Genomic DNA, 18820 nt, shown 5'->3' on the forward strand with positions numbered 1-18820 from the left:
AGTTAAAGTCGAGAGAGAGAGAGAGAGAGAGAATCTCTTCTCAACACTGGGACAGAGAGACAGAATATGGCGCAAAAGACGAGAGTGGGTGGGTGGGTGAGTACAAATTGGTTCCCAGACCTTACAATAACAGGCATGCTTTCCACAAGCAATTAGTGTGAGAATTTCATTGGGTTTGCTTTCTGAAAAGATCCTTCCAAAATTCACAATCTCCATAAATGAGAATGACAGACTTTTGGAATTTACAGTTTCTAATGTCAGAGACACTAAAACTAATGGATTTGTTGTGTATTCAACCATGCTTGCGGTGCAAGTTAATAGCTACATGGGAGACAGGTATAAGGCAGGAATTCGCCCTGTGGGAATCACTGCATTTTTCAAATTTGGCCAGTGCAGGAGGTAGAGAATTTTGTTAGATTCGGGGTGTGTGTGTTTATAACAAATTACCAAAATTTGCTAATTAAACTGACAGATCAAGAGTTCATATATTTGGAAGCGGGATATCTGAGAACTGGGCATACAGCCGGCTATAGACTGTTTTGTGCACCCCTTTAAAAAAGCACATCAGCAGCTTGAGGGTACTTCTTGATCCAGCTGTCAGCTGAATCTCAGGTACCATAAGCAATTAGAAGTCCCCTGTATCAGTATAGGCTGGTTCACTGGTCATGACTCTGCCTGGACAGGGGAATGTGTCCACAGTAGTTCACATTTGGTTGAGCTCTCATCTGGACTACTGTGATGTCCATCAGCTTCTCTGTGTTTCTAAGCCGGTGTGGCAAAGAACAAATACATTTCTAGTTGCTTGCTACTGGAGCACTGAGAAGCCTAGGGCAATGCAAAACACCAAGGGGCGTGTTACATATTTTTGGTCAGTGATATTTGCAGTGATACTGGCCATCCCTCTCCATCACATTTCTCTACATTTCTCTTTATATTTATTGCCCCTCCAGATTTACTGTAACATCCCTTACTGTATATTATAATAATAATAATAATAATAATAATAATAATAATAATAATAATAATAATAATAATAATAATAATAATAATAATAATAACCATCATCATCATCATCATCATCATCATCATCATCATCATCATCATCATCTGGATTTTGAAAGAAACCAGAATGAATGACAGAAGCAAAAGGAAATTGTGTAATCACAATAAATTCATGACTACATCAGATGCAACAATATAAAAGCAATAATAAAAATGAAACAGCCGTATAGGAGAGCAAATTAATCAGCTATTAAAAACCCCACCCCTAAAACAACAACAGATTAAAAAGGGGAGGGAAAAATCCAGTGCAATAACTGAAGAGAAAAACCGAACCATCCATCAAACTATTCCAAACACCTTCCTAAAAAGCCACGGCCAGTCTCCTGTTATTACCACCACACGCACAGTGGTAATCACATGAGTAGTTTTCAGCATCTGGCAGGATGTCCAGCCTACAAGCAGTCATGAAAAAGATACTCCACCAAGTGCTCAAGCAGCTCGTACAACTCCCATTCAGGACATGGACATTTCAGCAGGATACTGGCTCATATCTTTACTTAACTCCTCATGGGTAGACCATATATATTATGCTAACCCATGTGAAGGACATGGTCCTCCCTTTCTACATAGAGACACTATCCAGACTGGTAGTTGAAACTTGGAACTCCTCCTGTATCTCTAGTGTCTCCTAGTGTCTCTACCACAAATGTGGGCATCAGAGTAGCTTAGGGAACACAATACAGTCCATGTAGGGTGCACGGGATAGTCCATTTAGGGGTCACAGGACAGATTTCCCTTAGGGCCAACTTCCTAGGCTGGGGTAAAAATCCTTGTTTGTCTCTTCCTCCTACATAAATATGTTGTTGCTTTTGTTATGTGCTATCAAGTCACCCATGATGACCTTATGAAATGAGTTACCTAGAAAAGGGCCTATCCTTGTATGTAGAGATAGGCAGCAATTTAAAAAAAACAAATCATGAAACTTGTTCAAAAATGGCTAATTCATCAATTTGTGTTTGTATGAGTCAATGCCCCCAATGAAAACGAATCAATGTATTTTAGTGATTTTTTTTTAATCACACCCCCCCCAGGCACCTAGAGACACCAAAATCACAAGAAGCTTCCCCCAACTCTCCTCCAGAATCCCTCTGAGTTTGCTGAAGATTGGATTTCCCCAAGCCAGCTGCTAAAGGACACTTCCCTATATATTTGTGGGACTGCTGTCTTATGCTGTTATATGTGTTCAGGAGACTGCAATGTGGACAGAACAGTATGATTTTACTGCAGCAACTTGTAGCATTCATTTCCTAAAAAAACTAAATTTTATCTGTCTTTTTGGGAAACATGAGAATGAAGAAAACTACTTGTTAGCAATTGCCACTGCAATGGTAGCCAACTACTTTTTTGGCTTCAGAACAATAGGTGCAATGAATTAACTTTTAAAAATCAACTTTCCTACCCTTACATAAGACCTCATCTTTAAAGGGGTCATACTTATTCTGTCCAGGAATCACATACAGTATTTACAAGAAATAAGAGCTCGAGAACCTCTTTCTGTCTCTTTCTCTGTGAGGATTAGCATCTTTCTTCCCCTGATTTGGCTCAGGATTGATCTGAATCCAGTGTCCCTTCCTGCTAAGAAGTTTAGATATATGAACCAAGATATATATGTTGATAGGTAACTACTATGCACAGAATATATTAAATTTAATGCTGGCAGTGGGGAAAAAGAACAGAGAAACCAGAAGATACTGAATAGACAGAGGGTGAATCTAATTGTAAATAGTGGGTCTTCTACATTGGCTTCAATCTGTCATGACAGAGCTGATGCTCCTGGTGAAGTGTAACAAAGCTGAAATAGAGTGGTCCTATAACAGTTTTGATCTGGATGCTATGGTTCTGCTGATGCAGTCCATGGCTGCATTAGCTTGTGTGGCCACTTGACCAGACTGTTCACTCATGTTCAACTTATATTTTACGAAAACTCCTAGTACTTTTTCACACATACTGCTGCTGTGCCAGGTATCACCAATCCTATATTTATGCATCTGATTTTCCCCAGCCAAATGTAGAACTTTACTTATATCCTTGCTGGAATTCATTTTGTTTATTTATTTATTTTATTTATTTAATTTATACCCCGTCTATCTGGTCGGTGAGGACCACTCTAGGCGGCTTGTTTGTTTTAGCCAGTGCCCCCGACTGCAAAGACCGTTTTATTGAGTGACTGATTGATTATATTAACACACCACCTTTCACCCAGTGTTAGAAATCAAAGAGCTTACAAAATAGTTAAAAAGCAGTAGCAAATTAAAATATTAAAAAAGCAATAGCAAATTAAAACATTGTATTAAATTCATTGCAATATTAAAATTAAGACAGTTTAAAATACTGTATTTGATTTTGAAAAGCTAACAACAACTTACCTTTAAAACACACAATTTGAGGCACTTAATTTCCAAAGGCTTGCTTGAATAAAAAAATATTTGCCTGCCATCTGAAAGGATAGCTGCCTTCTCCTGACAAAGGGTTTAAGAGCTTGGGCACACCCACCAAGAAGGCCCTCTCTTGCTTCTTGAATGATCCTGTCTTTTAAAGCAGTGGTTCTTAACGTGGGCGATAATGCCCCCCAGGGGGCGATTTCATTTTTCAGGGGAGCAGTAGAACGAAAAGGGGCGGTGTGGGGGGCGCTGGAGCAGAAGGGGAGCAGTAGGGGGGCGCTGGAGCAAGCTAAACCTGTGAAGATGGCTGCAGCCTTTTTACAGTGTGCATGAATATATATTTTCCTCCAATCTTAATTTAGTTTCAGAGTTTTTGTCTTGAAATTTTTAGTTCCTGCATTGCGGTTTGTTTTTATGCCCTTTTTATATTTCTTTTTGCATCTTAAAATTCGCTTACAACTAAATCATTAAATGTTACTTTTGGGGAGCATTTCATTTTCTTGGAATTGAATTTTGTTTTCAGCGGTCATTGGATTTAAGTGTCTTAAATAAATAAATAAATAAATAAATAAATAAATAAATAAATAAATAAATAAATAAATAAATAAATAAATAAATAAATAAATATCATCACCGTGGGGAGGGGGGCGATCATAACTTCTTCAATGGCTCAAGGGGGCGTTTCTTTCAAAAAGGTTAAGAACCACTGTTTTAAAGTACAGTACTAGTTAAGCCTCCTAGTTTGTCACCTGACTAGGAAATCTGATTAACATCTCTTCCAAGTCATTTATAAAGATATTGAGCAATCCGAAATTCAAGGGTTTTTAAAAAAATCTCTGCTAACCCCTTGTTATTTCTTTTCAAAATGACACAGAACCTTTGATGAGAAATCTCTGGGTATATCTATTAAAAGTAACAAGTCCATCTATTACTGCAGTAGCATTGTCTGCTACATTATGTGCTCCCAAGTCACTTCCAACTTACCAGACCCTAGAAAGGTTTCTAAGGTAGGTGAGATGGTCAAAGGAGTGGTTTACCATGTCCACCACATAGTGGCTGAGCAGAATCATGAAATGGTTGCTCAAGTTACAGATGGAACGAATTATCAAGAAATTCTTCATTGTAATGGCTCATTTGCTTCGTCTCAACAAAAATACCTCAGGAAGGAATGTTTGGGGCAGTGAGATTTCTCATCTATAGGCAAGAACAAAGGACACTAATTTTATATTTAGGAAAAGATTATAGGCATCTTGATATATATATATATAAAGATGTCTATAATCTTTTCCTTCCGAGAGGCAAAGCAACAGAAGGTATGCATGCAAAAATGTGCACACAGCAAGACAGTCCTCTTCGATGCTAGTCTTATAGTGCCTATTACGGCACACTGGCTCTTGGTCTAGCCTAGATTTTATGAGAATCACAGGAATGGGGGGAGCTTTGTTGAAAGCCTCGTTGAAATCAAGGCACATTATATGAAAACACCCCCTAGATTTACCAGACCCATCTATCAGTAAGAGAGGAGATGTTAATTTAATATGACCTCCCTTTTTTTTTCGGAGATAAATCCATGCCACCTTTTGGAAATCACAACATTCTTGAAGTGTTCACAGACAAATTGTTTGCTTGTCTGGTCTAAAACCTTTGAGTGGTACTGATGATAAAAGTCAAAGGGCTAGTTAGTGGTCACTGGATCTTCTTCTCCCCCCACCCCCCGTTCTGAACTTGCAACAATATTTGCTAACCTTCAATAGTCGAGGACTTCACCTGTTCTCCAGAAATTGCCAAAATCCACAGAAAGAGGCCCTGGGACAACTTCTGCAAGTTCTCTTAGTAGAGAATCTGTTTAAAACAGCTAGGTGTCTCCATACTGTCTCTTAAACCTTTTATTGTATAAATGTTCTCTGTATTCTGTTTTCACCAGGTTGAGCCTTTGTTTCTTTTTGCAAACAGGCAGAGCCAAAAGCAGATGCTGAGCAGTTCTGCCCTCTCTCTGTACAGTGGGCCCTGCTAGTCTGTGGTGCTTCTTGTCCAAACTCACTACTCTACATTAAGGAAAACACAATTATGAACAATATACCACTTGTAGAAACTTGTTTAGTGAGTTGCCCTTGTGCAGGGATGGGAGAGGGGCAGGCTTATGCAATGGGAATTGTGTGAATATAGAGTGACACACAACAGGATCCTGGCTTGTGTTGAGTCCGGATGGACTCTTTAGGTGTATAACTTGTATACATTTCAGAAGGTCTTTGTTAAGCAGGTGCCAACTGATGGAAATCAGTGGTTTGGAGAGAATTTGCTCCAGAATGTTTCCAGAGCAGCATTATTCCTGCTGAAGATATTCAGTGGCAAGACTCCATTTGATCTGGAGTCACTTCTTTTCCGAACTCGTATTTCTGTGTTTTATAATCTGGTTAAAAGGAAACCCTCAAGGTTGATGTGGATGGGGATTGACAGAAGGATGGTTCTCAGAAATCCCTGCTGTCCATTTAAATTTTAATGTTTCTATCATTTGTTCCTCTGTGTAAATTAACAGCCATGGCAGTGTGTTGGGTTTCTTTCCTGAAGTCAAGACTTTAAATTTAATTCAATAGCCTAGATTTACAGCTATTCTATATTTCACAAGGCAGAATCAATAATGTGACTGAAGTGAAGAAGATAAAAATTTATGGTATCTTGCAATTTAATGGTTGAAAAGATGCAATTGGAGAGATCATAAATTGTGAAGGAGTTTATGCTTCATTGCTCCTGATTCAGGGCTTGCTGTTAGGACTTGATTTGTGACTATTCACAAGGTGTGATTAATGGTGTGATCGATGCTTGCTTCAGCGCAGTAAAGCAGTTGTAATGCTCTTCATTAGAATAAATAAAATAAATTGACTGAAGCTTTATAAAAACTGTGTAACATTTAAAATCTAAAATGTCATTTTTTTTCTCCCCTCTTACAATTTAGGTTTCTTCAAGGCAGTTTCCACCTACAACACATAATTCATTGTCATTCTTCTTCCCCCCCCTCCCCTTTCAGTGTTGTAGAAATCCGGGTGGGTTTGGGTTAGCTTTATGCAAAGCTCACTGAAGAGGAAAAGGGGCAGGGGGAGAAAGAGAGAGGGAGGGAGGGAGGGAGGGAGGGAGGGAGAGGGAGGGAGGATAGAAAGGAACTTGAACCTAGAAAATGGTGGTGACTATTTTCCATCTTCCTAATTTGTGTTCCATCCTCTAACATCTGAACGTGGAATATAACCAAGGAAGAAAACCTTATATCCTAAAGATACTTCTCCTAAAAGGAAGATACAACTGTTATTTCCATTCTGGAATGGAATAGATGTGTAATTCTCCCCAAAGCAGAAGCAATAGAAATGTATGGGACCTTTAAATAATGTTCAATTGGTTTGCATGATTTGATGTTGATCTATGCCATCCTGCTGAAACACATGTAAGATTTTTCTTAACTTGAAAAATGGAAAAGAAGGAAGGGCCTTTTGATTGAGTTGTTTCAAAACATGAGGGGCATCCAGTAAATATAGACAAGGTCTTACACTTCCTCTCATGTTTGTTTGTTCTTTTTAAATTATTAGGTTTTTCTCTGGACTGGGACCAAGGGGACATATGGAGGCAGACTTACCTCTCCGATAGACACTTACTGTTTTGATAAAAATTCACCATATTAACCCTAGAGAATATTGGGAACTGTAGTTCAGAGATGGTTGTGGATGGGACCACTCATAAATAAGTTGCAACATCTTCCTCGAACTACAATTTGTAAGATCCTTTTGTTTAAGGGAATCCATGACCATTACGTTAGTATAAAAGCAGTCTGCACTATAGGTTATGCAGGCATAAATCTATAAAATCTACATTCACAGATTCTTTTTTTCCCACCTCCATGTCTGGTTCCACTGTTTTTCCCCTTTCAAAAACAGGACTCAACCCATCCTATTTTGTTGTCATTTTCTTAAAATGTGTGCACGTTTTGTGTTTCTCTTTTGAATTGTAGAAATTTCTCAGCTCTATTCTTCTCCTCCCCTGCACTGACAAACGTAGGTGTCAGCAGTGTTTTTTCCACATTTGAAAGGTGGACATTTTTGTACCCATGCTTTTCAGAAAGCGACAACAGCCAGCTATAGATTTTATGATTTGGGGTTTTCCTGGTGTCTAGCCTTTGAACAACCCAAGAAGGGCAAACCAGACCAAGTCTCCAAAAATGTCTCCTGGACTGGGTTCTTCACACATCGTGCATATGCCATCTGTCCTCTTTCTGCTGGCCCCCAGAGGACTAGTAACTTCTACGGACTTACTTACACAGCTGTTACAGTAGCTCTCCACCCCATGGCAAGATCCTGGTCTGCTTACATAATGTAGAACTCTCAAATGCAGGCTTTGTAAAAGAAGGTGGAGACTTATACAGATAGTGTGCCTAGTGAAAACCTATCTCCTGCCTTCTAGAACAAGGGAAGTTACAGTATTCTCAACCCATGATATGGGCATTACGCTTTTTCTAAAGTGTTCTTGTAGGTCAGGTTCATGTAATGATTGGAAGGGGTCTATAAGGCCATTGTGTCTAATCCCCTGCTCACTGTAGGAATCCAGATCAATGCAGATCTGACAGATGGTTGTCCAATTTTCTCTTGAATGCCCTCCAGCGTTGGCGTGCTCACCACTGCCTGAGGTAATGGCTTCCATTGTCATATTGCTCTTAAACAGTTAAGAAGTTTTTCCTGTTATTCAGCTGAAATCTGGCTTCCTTTAACTTGAGCCCATTGTTGCCTGTCCTGCAGTCTGGGATAATCAAGAACAGATCTTGCCCTTCCTCTGTAGAACAACCTTCCAAGTATTTGAAATGTGTTATCCTATCTCCCCGCTGCCTTCTTGTCTGAAGGCTAAATGTGCCCAGTTTGTTCAGTCTTTCCTCCTAGGGCTTCGTTTCCAGTCCCTTGATCATCCTTGTTGCCCTCTTGTGAACTCGTTCTAGTTTGTGGGCATCCATCTTAAAGAGCAATGTCCAGAACTGGACACAGTACTCAAGAGGAGGTCTAACCAGTGCTGAATAGAGGGGGACTAGTGACTCACAGAATTTGGAGACTATACCTCTGTTAATGCGTCCCAAAATACCATTTGCCTTTTTTGCACCCACATCACATTGTTGGCTCATATTCAGCTTGTGATCTACAACAATTTCAAGATCCTTCTCACTTGAATCAAGTATTCCCCATTTTGTAACTATGCGTTTGGGTTCTCCACCCCCAGGTGTCAGCTTTTGGTAGGATCAAAAGCAAGGTTAAATTCCTCCTGCTCACAAGCTGCTTACATTCACGGAAATGCACGTCAGTTCAAGTTAACTTCACATAATTAACTCATAATCCTTCTTTGGAGGCAACTTTTCAGAACAAACAACCTCCAGAAGCTCAAATGTGAAGCCCCTTGCAGAATTCGAAGCAGGAAGAAGAGGGAGAAGACAAATTAGCAGGGAGGAGCCTTTCACTCCATAAAGGCTCCATAAAGGCATGCAAAGGATTGAATCCTGTTATCTATATGCCTCCTTTTCTAATACAAAGCATAGTCTTGAAGTCTACATACATGGAAGCTATGCAACGTCACCCCCATTAAGCATATGCTGTTCCAGAGGTCAAGTACATTGAGGAGGTAGGACAGGCAGCAGCCTCCTCTTCCCTGTTAGCCAAAAAGAACACGAAGATATCTAAAAGATCACCTGCACCAGCTTTCTTATCTCCTGGCTTCAGAAAGGAGCTCTGTAAACAGTGGGGCATGCATTTTTATTTCTAAAAGTAAATATGAAATCATAATAAGCTTTATAAGGTACAGTACTGGGTGTGTGGAATCCAAATTGATGCTAACTAAGATGGTCATGGCCACATCACCAAAAAGAAGGACAGGCATCACCAACACAGAGGATGAGGTCAAAAATCAATAAAAAGAAAGACATTTTTGCTTTAAAAATGCATGTGCTAATTTAAATACAGTATAATGAGATATATCTGCTGCAATTTAAGTAGAATTATAATATATGATTGTATATTATCATAGAGCAGCAAACTGACCAGGTGACCCTTGGAATCCAGGTTGGGTATAAATTAAATCCATAAAGCATAGTGCATAATAACCTTCTGATTTTTTTTCTGCAGTTTACTAGATATGAATATACTTGAAAAATAATATCCATTTCCTCTTTAATATTTTAATTTCAGTACAATGAATGGTATTAAGCCATAAATACCCACCTCTCCCCATTCAGAATTAATTGCTATTTAGAAAGAATATTTTCTTAGTCACTCATTAAGTAGTATTCCTTAAATTAAATCCTGCACAAAACAAATTAAATGAAGTGAAATATATTAGACCAACTTCATTCATTCATTGAAGTCAGCTGTTGAATTCATGAACATTTATGTACGTTACTTCTAATTCAAAGCGCTGGGGGAACATGGGTGGCCCAAGGTCACCTGTAGCCAGAAGCAAAGTGCTGCCCTCCATTGCCGAGCTATTCCCCTCTGAGCACCCCCCTCTGATTTATTGAATTACTGTTTTGAAAACCCAAAACGCCTGTTCTGAAGAGAGAAGGAACTAGAGTGGCACTTCCTGAATCAAGAGCTGCCCCTCTGCGCCACCAGCTTCTTTTCCTGGATGCTGATTCCAAGGGTACAACTGAGGAACAATGGGAAAGGGAGTCTTTGATATCCCACAGGTGACATCAAAGACAACGTCACCCAATATGTCTTGCTTCTGAGAACTTCCCCTAGAGACTGTGAAGCCTCCACATCAATAGGAGGACAGGATTTTGCGAAGAGGGCGGACCAGCCAAAATTCAGATGCAAAGAGTTATATTGTCAAATAGTCAAACACAATGTTTTTTTTATGATCACACAACCGTTACCTAGGGAAAGCAAACCTGGTTACAGAATAATCTTTCTGAAGAGCTCATCTGTATATGGTCATCTAGGACTATAACAAGGCCAAGCGCGCAAGGGGATAAATAGAGTTTGAAGCTGAAATCCAGTTGCATAAATTTGTGCTGGATAAGGCAGCTGACATCAACAGCCATAGCAATTTTGGGGAAATTAAAAGTTACTTGTTCTCTTCCTCCCATTCCAAGGTTCTGAGGTTCCCTTCGAATCTCTTTCATCCTGGGGAAGCCCTTGGAGAATGGGGGAGGAGGGAGGGTCTTTAATCTCTGAAAATCGCCACTAGTGGAATGATTTTTTATCAATGGCAACAGGGTTTTTTTGAAAAATTAAAGACCCCACACCACATTTTGTCATGGCTGGAAGGCTGTCTCTGCCCTCAGCATCTACCACATGAAGCACTCGCTCTTCTTTATGCAATACTTGGGCTGGCCCTAAAGGGTAAATGAAAACACAGTAACTCCTACTAAGATACTTGGTACACAGTGCAGGATAACGGTTTCTGGAAATGTATGTATTGCTGAACAAAACAATTCCCAGGTCAGTTCTTTTTGAAATAAGACTTGCATTGAATACAGACGTCTATAAGACAGTTTTTGGTACGTTCCCCTTGTTACAGAGCTTCTGACAGCCGCTTCTGTCCTTCCTGTGCTCACCATAACATGAATGTGAAAGAGATTTGGATGAGCAATCCATGGAAGATCCTCCGGTCTTCTTTCTTCATATGTATATACTGTATGCTGCAAAGAGTAGAAAACCTTACCCATGGAAACCAAGTATTCTGACCAAGAATGCACACTATATTAGTCACTATTAAAGCATTGTTTCCTATCGCCAACTTTGGGATACCTAGAGACATCTGGTTGTCTTGACTGTATTCTGCCTGGGTCCCTTCAGTACTTTGAACCATGTTGTCTGTGTACTTGAACTGTCTTTGTTTGTTTGTTTGTTTGTTTGTTTGTTTGTTTGTTTGTTTGTTTGTTTGTTTGTTTGTTTGTTTGTTTTAAGTATACTCATTATGATTATAATTTTAAAGAGCATAAAAATAAGCTACCATTAGGATTAGAAACAGTGGCTAGAATCCTGTTGGGTAGTTATACCAATGTCAGTGCAGTGGCGTAAATCAGTGATTCTTAACCTTTGTTACTCGGATGCTTTTGAACTGCAACTCCCAGAACCCCCAGTCAGGACAGCTGGTGCTGAAGGCTTCTGGGAGTTGCAGTCCAAAACTCCTGAATAACCCAAGGTTAAGAACCAGTGATTTAGAGCAGTGGTTCTTAACCTTGGGTTACTCGGGTGTTTTTAAACTGCAACTCCCAGAAACCCCAGCCAGCACAGCTGGTGGTGAAGGCTTCTGGGAGTTGCAGTCCAAAAACACCTGAGTAACCCAAGGTTAAGAACCACTGGCGTAAATTACAGTGGAAATTCTCACTACTTAACAATTCACTACTTGTACCTCTCATCACATAAACACAACTGGCATATGATAAAGGATACAAATGACAACTGGTTAATTCTCTCTGCTTCAGCTTACCCCACTGTACATAATACAAGTGTAACTCACTGCTAGGATTCTGACCATTAAAAGTTAGCTTTCGTATTTCTCAAAAGTAACTAAAATAGATCCTTTAAAAGGAATTTACACAAAAATGTCTGGATAGAAGTTAAATATTTGCCTTGTGTCACTATCATAATCTAAGGTAAATAGACTTTCACTATTGCAAAAGAAAAGTCATAGTATGATAATGGTTATTTTTGTGACTGTTTTCTTACTATCTCTCATATAAGACCAACAATATTATTCTAACTTAATACGACCCTTTTCAGGGTTTCCTAGGTAGAGGACACTCAGAAGTAGCTTCCCATTCCCTTCTTCAAGGGGGTGCCCTGGGACTGTGCACCTTGCCCAAGGCCACCCAGGCTGGCTCTACTCACAGGAGGCACAGCGGGGAATCAAACTCCCAACCTCTGGCTCCCCTACACAACTAAGCTCTGCAGCTAGCATAAAAGTAATAGGAATACAGTAAAAACAAACAATAAAAAACTGAATAGCTGACCATTTGCTGCCCTTTTCTGATTCCAGAGGCAACTGTTCCACCCTGCCTAAAGGCAGGGCAGGCTTTCTGCAACACACTGCATTCAGCCAATCTGCCAGGCCCAAAGTACCCATTTTGAATCATCTCCATTCCCAAATGCTACATGTACTGTATATGCCTTTCAACCTGCTTTGTAATCTCCCTGGCTCTTTATGGTTAAAACATCTTAGGAATATGTTAGACAATAAAGAACATGACATAGCAAACTACAGTATTTGGGGGAGAAAAACTCCCCTCTCCTCTGTGCCTCTCCACCACGGCCGTCTAGATCCCTCACAGTTCATTAGGAGGTTGCTCCATTTATTAGGAACCAATCATGCATTCATACCTTCTTCCATCTGAAGTGCACTTTTAAATGTTAGACTATACACTAATCAAGTTGAACATGATAATGAGAGCACGTTCCTATTGTTAAGGTAAATGATCCAATGCACTCATAGTGAAGACGTATTTGAGCTACAATTGGAGCTTTTCATTGCAATATTGAACATTCGGAGGAACTTGGAGTGTGTTGTTTGGTGGCTGACTTGCAAATGTCTGATTATCATCATTACCCCGCTAGCGGTACGTTGGCCGTTTCATCGCTGCTTTTTGTTGCTTTTCGAGGAGCCATTAGGTTTTTATGGGAAATTACTGTTGGGCTTTGGATTTCTAGATGGCATGAATATCAACACCCTTCCTTCTTAGATAGATACAAACAGTCTTTTTTTATTCTGTAAATACATATTCTTAAAAACCCCCAAACCTGAATTATTAGTTGTTGGGTTTTTTTCCAAAATAAATCAGTGCTATTACTCCTTATTAATGTTGTAGTCTTCCCATTTTTGAAAATTAGTTTTTTAAAACTCCAATGAAAATGACCAGACTACCAATGGCTCCTCCAAAGCAGTATTTTGAGAATAATGAGTAAATATTATTCATTTAAGGTGGCTAGCTAACTCAGTAAGTTAGGCATCTGGTTGCAGAGCCAGAGGTTGGGAGTTTGATTCCCCCACTCTGTCTCCAGGGAGAAGAGCCAGCCTGGTGTCCTTGGGCCACCTGCGCAGTCCCAGGGCACCCACCAGAAGAAGGGAAATGGAAACTACCCAGAAAACTCTGGTAAGGATCAGAATTGATTCGACAGCACACTATTGTTGTCCCTTTAACTCAAAAGCATGATGATACTTTAAAAACTGTCCTCCCAAGTGATTTTTTTAAAAAAATCAGTATATTCTAGTCACATTGTTATTCCTTACATGATTCATCAAAGCTCTGATGAGGACAGCTTTGGGTTGTAGCTCAGAGGTAGGGGCTTTTCTTTCCACCAGATCCCTGGCATGACAGAGCACAGGAATGAGTGTTTATTTGCCTTCTTAAGTGAAATAGAGCTTCATATTTGCGGTTCTTGAACAATTGAGATTCCAGCCAAACCCAGATTATACTTCATTGACACGGAAGGCAGCCACATCAGAAGGCTACCCTCGTGGCACAATAAATGATTTTCTCCTCAAGTGGAACTTGTGGCTGAGTGTTCTAGGGCCCCAACCCTAAGGGAGTCCCAATGAATCCCTCTGATACAATTAAGTAATAATATGTCCATTTTCCAGTTGACTAAACTAAGCACAGATAAGTTAATTAACTTACCCAAGACAACACAATATCAATTAATCATGAAAATAGAAACTGAACCTGGAATCACAATTAATTAGAGCCCTCGTGTGATCGTTAGGCTTTCGTTGTTACGGTGCACACTTCCTCGTAACCCCGATAGGAGTGTCTTTGCTCGTGTTCACAAGGGTGGCTGAAACATACAAAGCTTTGAGCGTCATTCAGTTTGCAGTGAGTTTATTTCCCTTCAAGGATGCACATTTTTCTATCTGCCTTAGAGCCTTTGCAGGCTTGTACAAACGACACTCCATTACAGACCTGCAGTTTATTTTTCATTTGGAACCTTGTAGAGAGAGCTCACCAGATTGTAGTATTACCTCCTGTACAAGTTGGGTTCATATTCCATCTCTGCCATTTATATAGCTATTATTGGCAGTTTAAATGAACTGCCCGGGGTGATATATATTAAGGTACATCTACAAATTCATTTTCAAAAGACATCAGGTCTTTTTATTCCACAAATAAAACGATTGCTGTCCTATTTATTTGGTTCCCTAATTTTAATTCTTATCTCCTTGGGTAGAATTTTCAGCCCCACATATGGGCAAAGACAATCTGACACCATTTCTCTTCATTTATGTCCATGTTATATTATTTCAGCATAATCATATGGTAGCACTATGACTTATGTTTATAGCATGTCATTTATATCTGAAAATGTGAATATAGACATTGCAATAATTCTCATATTACATTTCACAGCATTTTAAATGACAGCAAAACGCAGCACTGAGTTACAGATGCTATATAATGTAATCTTGCTAAAACAGCTATTTAGCTTCTGATCTTGCGGTGTCAAAAATCATTCATTGTTATTGCAAAATTAAGATTATGACAAGTATCAAGTTTGAGTAACCGTAATATATTTCCACTTGTTTAATCTTAATATATAAGTTCACTTTTCTGTCATCTAAATTGAAGTATAAAAACAATTACATTGATTTACATTGTGAAAGAACACTCTTAACTGCATAACATATATCTTTTCCCCTGCTTCTGAAATGCATAATCCTCTGTGCCTTGACTGCGGGAACAGACCGTCTTGATTCATACATCCGAAACCATCCGCTTGAGATATTTTGTGGATTTGCTTTTGGAGAAGGGTCAGCCCATCATGCTGGTGGGAAATGCTGGAGTTGGAAAAACGATCCTCATGATGGACAAGCTTGCCAAGCTATCTGAAGAGTATATGGTGACCAAGGTCCCTTTCAATTATTATACAACATCTGCTATGCTGCAGCGTACGTAGTTACTGCCATACTACCAGTTTTCAAATAATTCTGTCTTTTCTCTTGTTCAGTGAGAGCTACTCCACATCATCACAAAATTGTGAACTAGATATTAAGATTACCACACACCTTTTGACAGAAAATGCAATCCAAAAGCATGGGAAAGATTGATCACAGATCTCTCGGCAGCAGACAGGTGGTCTGATCTTCACAGTTTCAGATGTTTGTGACATATTATATGTCAAGGCAATCTGTTTGGTAAATAAGTGAATTATAAATACTGAACATTTTCCTTCAGTCTAGTTCCAAATGCTAGTCCCACTAGAGTAGAATTATTGAGTTGATGGGTCCTGTTTTCATACCTAACAAGGCTCATTCATTCAATAGCCATACTATAGTTGGGAATATTAATTTAGCCCTGTGTATATGATAAGTTGGATTCAGACTCAGTCATACTTCAAATAGACTCTTGGAAATGCATGAAACTTAGGTCACCATGATTAATTTAAGCTTGATTGATTTCTGTGAGTCTATAACGAAGTCTGGATGCAGTTCCTTATAATTTCTGGGCAAGTAGCCTACTGAGCATCTGCTGAGTGGTAAGATGGAATCGTGTTTCTTACATAAGGATTGCCGTTACACACATGGTGATCTCTATGAAGAAAGCCCTCCCTTTGTTACTGCAACAGCAGTGTTTGTGCATGCAGCGCCATCCCACATTGGAGGGACTTCCCACTCAGCAGAAGGTCAAGAAATTGGCTCAGAAATTGACAATTATCTGCTTTGTCAACAATGTTGTTTCTATGGCATGCTATTCATTTATGTAGTAGGTCTCTAGACCCCCTTCTCAAAGCAAACAGTCTTCAAAAAGGAGCTAATGATATTAATATAATCATATCATGATAGTAATGAGTGATAAAAAAAATTCAGTAGAGCAAACAGTTCAGAGTTGTGTTGACTCTCTAAGGTCTTGGGCAAAGGTGCTTTCTTCTACCTGCTGCCTGATCCCTTTAGCAGGAGATGCCAGGGAGAGGACGCAGGGGCTTCTGAATGCAAAGCATGGGCTGAGGTCTCTCCCTTGTAAAGTCACGTGTCTTCCCAAATGGCAAACTTCAATGAATACTGATAAGCATCAATTAAAACAATAAACAGTTAAACAAACACTGCAAAATAAAACCCGGGAGGAACAGAAGAGCAATAAATGCCAATTTAAGCAAGATGAACAATAAAAACCAATAAAAGGAACTTCTCATGATGTTGAAATTACACCAGTTTTAGGTGAGCCTCCCAGCAGAGCAGTGCTTCCCAACCTTGGGTCACCCAGATGTCCTTGGACTGCAACTCCCAGAAAGCCCAGCTGGTGTAGCTAGTGGTGAAGGCTTCTGGGAACTGTAGTCCAAGAACACCTGGGTGACCCAAGGCTGGGAACCGCTGCAAAGTATCTCCCATTTGGGACGCTAGAACTGAGAAGGCTGACTTACCATCCTCCTAGCTGCAAGAGGAGGAAGAGGACAGAGCACAGACTTTGATCTTCCTGTAATGACTCATGCTAGAGTTTGTTTTTTTTAAAAAATGTAGCTGAAAAATTGTGCTTCCAAAAATGTCAGATGATTTCGGCTCCTGTGCTTCCTTCTTCTTCTTCGCATATTATAGAAACGTAACTGTTAGGCAGTTATTGGCCTTAAAATCTGTCACTCTGTCATATTCTGGTTGCCTCCTCAGAAAATGCCACAAAATACTTCCAGATTTTTATCCCCTTAGAGATTTGACACAATCATGTGGAAATATAAATAAAGAAGCTTGATATAATAGTTGTGGTCTATTTGAGCATTTCAGCAATTTGACCTGTATGCTTTTTCTTTTTGCGGAACTTCACTGATCGTTCTATCATTCTCATGCATCTTCTATGCTTTTGGCAGGTGTTCTTGAAAGATCCTTGGAAAAGAAAGCTGGCAGAAATTATGCTCCTCCAGGCATGAAAAAATTAATTTACTTCATTGATGATCTTAATATGCCTGAGGTTGATGCCTTTGGAACTGTCCAGCCTCATACTCTGATGAGACAGCACCTTGACTATCATCACTGGTATTTTTTTTTTTTTTTTGAAGTTTTGGACTTGGTCAGTTAAAATTATCCATGTGTATTTGGAAACCGCCAACTTGAATAATACAAATCTGAATATATGTGTTAAAATAACATGGTATGTGTTTATGATTATGAATCACTATTGTGTTCACTGGGGGAAATTTAATATTTGTGATTTTTATATATTCTAGACCAGTGGTTCCCAACCTTGGATCCACACATGTGCTTGGACTGTAACTCCCAGAAATCCTGGCCAGCAACTAGTGATGAAGCCTTGTGGGAGTTGTCGTCCAAGAACATCTGGGGGCCCAAGGTTGGAAATCACTTTTGTATATGTAGAGAAGAGCGAGGCAACATACAGCCCCTGGGCCAGATGCTGTTCTCCAAGATGCTACCAGTGCCACCACCTAAATCAGAACCATGCTGCCAAAATTTGTTGATACCACATTCTTATGGTTGATCAATGGCTGGACAGGGTCATTCTTCAGGACCAAGGTGTATTCCCAGTGCACACCATGTTTTAGCTGAGGACACAGAATCTTGATTCTGTTCTAAAGCTTGTCGTATGCTCCCCATGCATCTTGTTAAAAGTTTTTTTCCCCACCTGCCAGTGCAACTGCACCACTGAATTTCAGCAGCATGCTAGCAGTTCTTAAGCAAAAGTGATGGGCTGCTATCACCATAATCTGGCAACGTGATAGTAGCAAAAGGTTATTGATGGGGATCCCTCAGTATCCAAGATGTTGCCCAGCCCTTGTAAAAGAAACAGCAATATGGTATTTGTGGTGTGTTGTCATCTTGGGTTATCCTGCATGATTAACCAAAGTAAGTCTTGTGTTTTGTGTTCTACCTTAATTGGATTAATCATTTTTATGGACAAATCGTTCTGTATAGTATAACAGGACTATTAATCCTGATGCACAACACAATGTTGTCTAGGCTGAATGATGACAAAGTCCAGAGACTTTATTTTACTTAAGGCAATAGTTAATTCCCTGGGTCATGAATACAATATACACTTCAACTGGATTTTAGCATGTTGCCTTCACTACAGTATGTGCCCCACCTGTCTGTCATCAGGTAGTCAGGACAAGTAAACAGGAATCTGGGGGAAATGCAGCAAAATAATGCTGTTTAGGAAAATTATATTGCAGCCCACTTCACCTGTCTAAAGAACTGGGCTGTAGATCATGAAAACCCATGCTGAAAATTCCCTTGTTCATCTTCAAGTTGCCAGGAGATTCCTTGTTGGTTTTGCTGCAATAGACTATCCTGGTGGCTTAACCAGCCACACTGGTACTAGAATAAAAATTCATCTCTAGAATTTAGAAACATTGGCTGAAATCCTTTCATTTGGCATAACAAGTCACTACAGAGTAAGCCCACTAAATAAGTGGGGATTT

General features: G+C 39.6%; 1 protein-coding gene across 1 annotated transcript in view; it reads left to right on the forward strand.

The window, feature by feature from the left end:
- Positions 1 to 18820, forward strand: part of LOC110088588 (dynein axonemal heavy chain 11-like) — a 269144-nt gene that overhangs the window by 89284 nt on the left and 161040 nt on the right. Inside the window, exons 36-37 of the mRNA XM_078394150.1 lie at positions 15140 to 15344; positions 17252 to 17417. Coding sequence (XP_078250276.1) covers positions 15140 to 15344; positions 17252 to 17417 — 371 coding nt within the window. The remainder of the gene's footprint in view (positions 1 to 15139; positions 15345 to 17251; positions 17418 to 18820) is intronic.

Source organism: Pogona vitticeps, chromosome 1 (genome assembly GCF_051106095.1).
Source record: "Pogona vitticeps strain Pit_001003342236 chromosome 1, PviZW2.1, whole genome shotgun sequence".
Classification (NCBI taxonomy): domain Eukaryota; kingdom Metazoa; phylum Chordata; class Lepidosauria; order Squamata; family Agamidae; genus Pogona; species Pogona vitticeps.